Genomic DNA, 4,510 nt, shown 5'->3' with positions numbered 1-4,510 from the left:
GTAACTATTTCCTGAACACTTTCATGCCAGATATTTTGGTAGGCAGCAGGGATATAATGGTTAATAAGAAATCTGTGAAAATGGGCAGGGATTTCAGATTTATTAATTCAAAGATTGAACATCTATCATGTACCAGGCATGGAAATAAATGCAATTACAGTGGCAAACAAAATACATAAGGCCCCTGCATTCAAGACTCTTACAGACAGCTGATAAAACAAACAACAGAACAGAAAATGTCCGAAAAAACTGATAAAGACTAGTGTCTCTTCCATGGCCCTAGTCATTGTCCAGTGCAAATGATGAGAAAGTCAGTAGACCATTACAATACAAAGTGGTAAGTACTGGAATGAGATACCTACAGGCAGCTCAGAGGAAGTACCTCACGCAGACTGGGATTGCAAATAAGGGCAAGGTAGGTGAGAAATGGCTTCTCAGGGCACACGATATCTGAGCTGAGCTCTGAAGGTCAAGTAGTTTGCAAACAAAGAGAGGAAGAACAGGAATGGAGCCCCAGGCAGAAACACAGTGAGAGCAATGGTAGGGAGACAGGAAATGGCTACTTCCATCTTTTGTTGGAAAATAGAATGAAAGGAGAGGCAAGAGATGAGGATCTGAAAGGGACCAGAGCATGAAGGGGTTTGGGTGCCAAGCTGAGATTCTTAAACTTGATCCAAGGAAGGGAAATAAAGAGCCACAGAAGGATTTGAGCAGGAGAACACCATATCAGGTTGCCATCTTAGAATCTTAGAAAGGAAGAGTGACTGAGCCAAGACCACAGGCAAGGAGGCCAGGAGGAGGCAAGGTGACAGTCCAGGAGAGGAGAAATGTCACTTATCCTGGGGCAACATGGCAATGAGAAATGACTCCACCCTTGGTATTATGGAATCAGAGATTGTGCAGCTGGGTGTGTCCTGGGGTCACCAAGTTCCCTCCACTCTTTTTGCAAAACACTGAGTCTTAAAGAGGGTGATGACATGCCCCCAAGTATCACAGCAGAGAGCTTAGGGCTCAGGACTGGAGAGCCTCATATTCTGAACCCCAAGCTCACTCTACAACCCCAGTCTGTCTCCCAAACCCCACAAGTTGTTTAGTAATAATAATTACAAAAATAATACTAATTACTGTGATCTAATTACTGAGCCCCTGCTCTGTGCTGGACTCTGTGCTCAGCACATGATGTGTAAAATCTCACCGAATCCTCCCAACATTCTGAAGAGTCAGAATTTCCCATTTTACAGGCGACAAAGCTAAGGATCACGAGGTGGAACAATCTGAAGTTGAGCGTCAGTGTTCAAGCTGCTACAACAAAGTACGGTGGTCTGGGTGGCTTCAATGACAGACATTTATTTCTCATGGTTCTGGAGGCCGGGAAGTGCAAGATCAAGGTGCCAGCAAATTTGCATTTGGGTGAGGGCTCTCTTCTTGGTTTGCTGATGGCCACCCTCTTGTTGTGTGTTCACAGGACCTCTTATTTGTGTGTGCATGGAGAGATAATGTGTGTGTGTGTGTGTGTCTTCCTCTTCTTAAAAGGACACTAATCCCATCATGAGGGCCATACCCTCATGACCTTACCTAAACCTCTTTACCTCCCAAAAGACACGCCTCCAAATGCCATCACATTGGGGATAAGAACTTCAACGGAACAGTTTCTTCTTCAATGGAGATAAGAGTGCAACTCCTGTGAACATGTGTGGTGAAAGATAAATGAAGTAAGGTGCGTAAGTGCTTAGCACAATGTCTGGCGCATAGAAAGTGCTCAGCAACTGAGAGTGATAATAAAGATGACGATGATGACACTGGTGACGATGATGACAGTGATGCTGGATGCTGATGGAAAGCATTAGATCTGGCCTTGACTCCACTGTGTGACTTTTGGCAAATCACTGAACTCTTTGCGCCCCATTATCCCCCATCTGTCAGATAAGGACTGTAGTCTAGAGCAGTGGTTCTTGGGTTGTGTCCGCTTGGCCAGCAGCAGCGGCAATCACTTGCCCTCCTGGTAAGCCTAATGCATGTTCAAGTCTGATCTGGTCTAGATGAATGATTTACCCGTTATTTTTTTTAATGACATAAATGCTTTCTTCTAACAAAATCAGTAAGAAGCAGGTACATATAGCAGATAAAAGCAGCAATGCTGGGTTGAAGCACAGACCACAGGACTGTCCACTCTCCCGCCCTTGCCCATGTAAAGGCCAAGGTGACATCAAGTCTCCCTGCCCTGTGTCAGTTTCCCCTGCTGACCAGAGATGGATGTTCTCCCCCCAACCCCCCGCCCACCAGCCCGCCTCCCTCCCTCGCACCCTACATTTCTGTTTACATGTCCTGTAAAGTATGAATTCGTTGTGGCCTCCTGAAACCTGGTCTATCTCTTCTTCCCTTCTTGATTTGGTTTAGCATAGGTTTGAGCCTGTAATTCAGTTAATTATTTCCCAGAGTACCGGTTTGGTGGCTACAGCAGAGCACAAGGCAGGGGAATGGAAACAAGTCCTCGGAAGCCTCTTTCCAGAAAATCTAATTTCATCATTGAGAAATCTTCTGTCTTAAGCAGCCTCCGCCACCACCATAAATTTACATATTCTATATGCCATTGCTGGAACACAGTGGGCCTGATTTGCATAATGCTGCTGGCGGGGCCTGTGCTTCTCTTGAACCTGAATGCAGCGAGAGTGAGGAAGCAATTATTAAGCTGTAGACATTGGCAAGGAGAGAGGCCTCAGATAGATTTCGACTCCAAACCTCATTCACCGCCTGGGATGCTCATTACCCAAGGCCTGGATCCCAGGCTGACGGTGGATCCAAGAGCCAGGAAAATCAGGGAATTGCTTTCCAGGTTATGTCTACAGCCAGGCCCAGGACGAATGTGGATGAGCAGCTTTGGTTTTCCAATGTCGATTGTGGGAGCAATCTTCTCCCTGTTCCCACAGGTAAGTTCGTTTCTTGGATGCTTTTGTCAAGTTGCCTTTGGCAAGACATCTCTGCCCCTTTCTGTATCACACCTCCAGATACCTACGAGATGGGTCAGCAAGGCTTTGCCTACCCTGTCTTACCACAGTGGTCCTGCTTAAAATCTATCATTCTCTGTACTCATGCTGCCTGGGAAGGTGAGATGCTATGGACCGCTCACAGCACAATCCTGCATACTTGGACTCAGGGTCTCAGACCAGTGGTCTCCAATAATCCAGGATCCACAGGTCACTCTCCGTGGTTTCCAGACCTTCCAAAGCTGTGAACTTGATCTCTGAGTCACTCCATGACCTGTCACTCCCAACCTCAGTAGTCCATGAGCATAAATGCCAGCTTCGGGCTATGAGAGGCGCCATCTTGGATTTACTGCCTCATCAATCTAAAAGGTCTCCTCCCATGCTCAATGTTCAATGAACAAGTCTTGAGTACAGGGAAATCTTCTGGTGGGACTTTGAACCCAGCCCTTTGTGACAGTTTTTAAACCAGGTTAATTCATGGAACACCCAGCCAAAAATCCACCTGTCCACTTCTACAGGTAAATACAATGGGTGTACTCATCAGGTGATGTCAACTAAAGTGCTTGGAACACTTGATAAATTTATTGACAAGGCAAGACATCATTACGCAAGATGTGGGAAGCTGACTGAGGACGACCTGTGCTTTAGTTCCTACATTTAATAATAGCCTGTGCAACTTTAATTTTTCCAAGCCTGCATCTTTCATTTCTGAGGAAATGGAAATACATTTGAAAATTCCAGTTTCACTTCTGACTGCCTCGATGCTCAAAACTGGTGGAATTCATCAGCTCCAAGATGACCCATGGCATGAAAAGTTCACTCCACGCCAGCATTTGAACAGTGAGCCAGTTGTTGGAAATTTGAAACAGCAGGTTCTTTGCTGAGAGAGAGAAAAAAAATTACATATCTTCACTTACTAAGAAGTACCGTCTCCTTAAAAGACCTCAACATTTTGTCCTCAGCACTGGCTGTCTCATTACAAGAATTTGGAGGGAACTCACTTTTTCCATGATTGCATTCAGTGTTGAATTATTTATCCAAGAAAAGGAGATTGTTCCTGATTAACCAAACTCAGGGCTCTAAAGGCATAAATGGAAATCATTTTGGTGCATAACTGGAGCTAGCGCTTCCGAGCCACAGATGGTCTTTAAAGTTAGAGTTCAGGGTTTAGACACAGGTGCATCCTCAAGCAAGTCATTAACATTTCTAAGTCTGTTTCCTGATCTGTCAAGTGAGATGATAATAATAGTGCCTGCTTCATTGTTGGCACTGGGGAATTCGATAAGGTATGTAAAGTAGTTGAGTCACATCACAGGAAGGTCAAATGACCTGTCCAAAGTCACAGATCGTAGATGGTGCAAGCAGGATTTGACCTCAGGTGTGTTTGTTCAGCCATCACCTTGCGTACTGCTACTCCCATGACACAGGAATGCTGGAGGCTGGGCTTTACAAATTCCAGTCATACCAGTTGGCTTTCTGGGCTGAACTACTGATGGGGGCTGGAGTAGGAGGTGTTCAAAGGGAGA

General features: G+C 45.4%; 1 protein-coding gene across 1 annotated transcript; it reads left to right on the top strand.

Annotated features, from left to right (window-relative positions):
* Positions 1-2,590: 2,590 nt before the first annotated feature.
* LOC109394129 (uncharacterized) lies at positions 2,591-3,313 on the top strand. The gene is made up of 2 exons (XM_019663944.1): positions 2,591-2,927; positions 3,281-3,313. Exons 1-2 carry the CDS (start codon positions 2,622-2,624, stop codon positions 3,311-3,313), a joined length of 339 nt encoding a protein of 112 aa, XP_019519489.1. The 5' UTR covers positions 2,591-2,621.
* Positions 3,314-4,510: the final 1,197 nt, after the last annotated feature.

This window comes from Hipposideros armiger, unplaced genomic scaffold (assembly GCF_001890085.2).
Source record: "Hipposideros armiger isolate ML-2016 unplaced genomic scaffold, ASM189008v1 scaffold_411, whole genome shotgun sequence".
Classification (NCBI taxonomy): domain Eukaryota; kingdom Metazoa; phylum Chordata; class Mammalia; order Chiroptera; family Hipposideridae; genus Hipposideros; species Hipposideros armiger.
Note: the sequence above shows the minus strand (reverse complement) of the source record. Positions and strands in the feature narration are given on the sequence as shown.

What these genes read in the sequence shown, in the direction of transcription:
- LOC109394129 (XM_019663944.1), top strand. Translation starts at nt 2,622, where the DNA reads ATGCTGCTGGCGGGGCCTGTGCTTCTCTTGAACCTGAATGCAGCGAGA. An exon ending in TCTTCTCCCTGTTCCCACAG is followed by an intron (nt 2,928 to 3,280) that starts GTAAGTTCGTTT and finishes CAACCTCAGTAG; the next exon opens with TCCATGAGCATAAATGCCAG.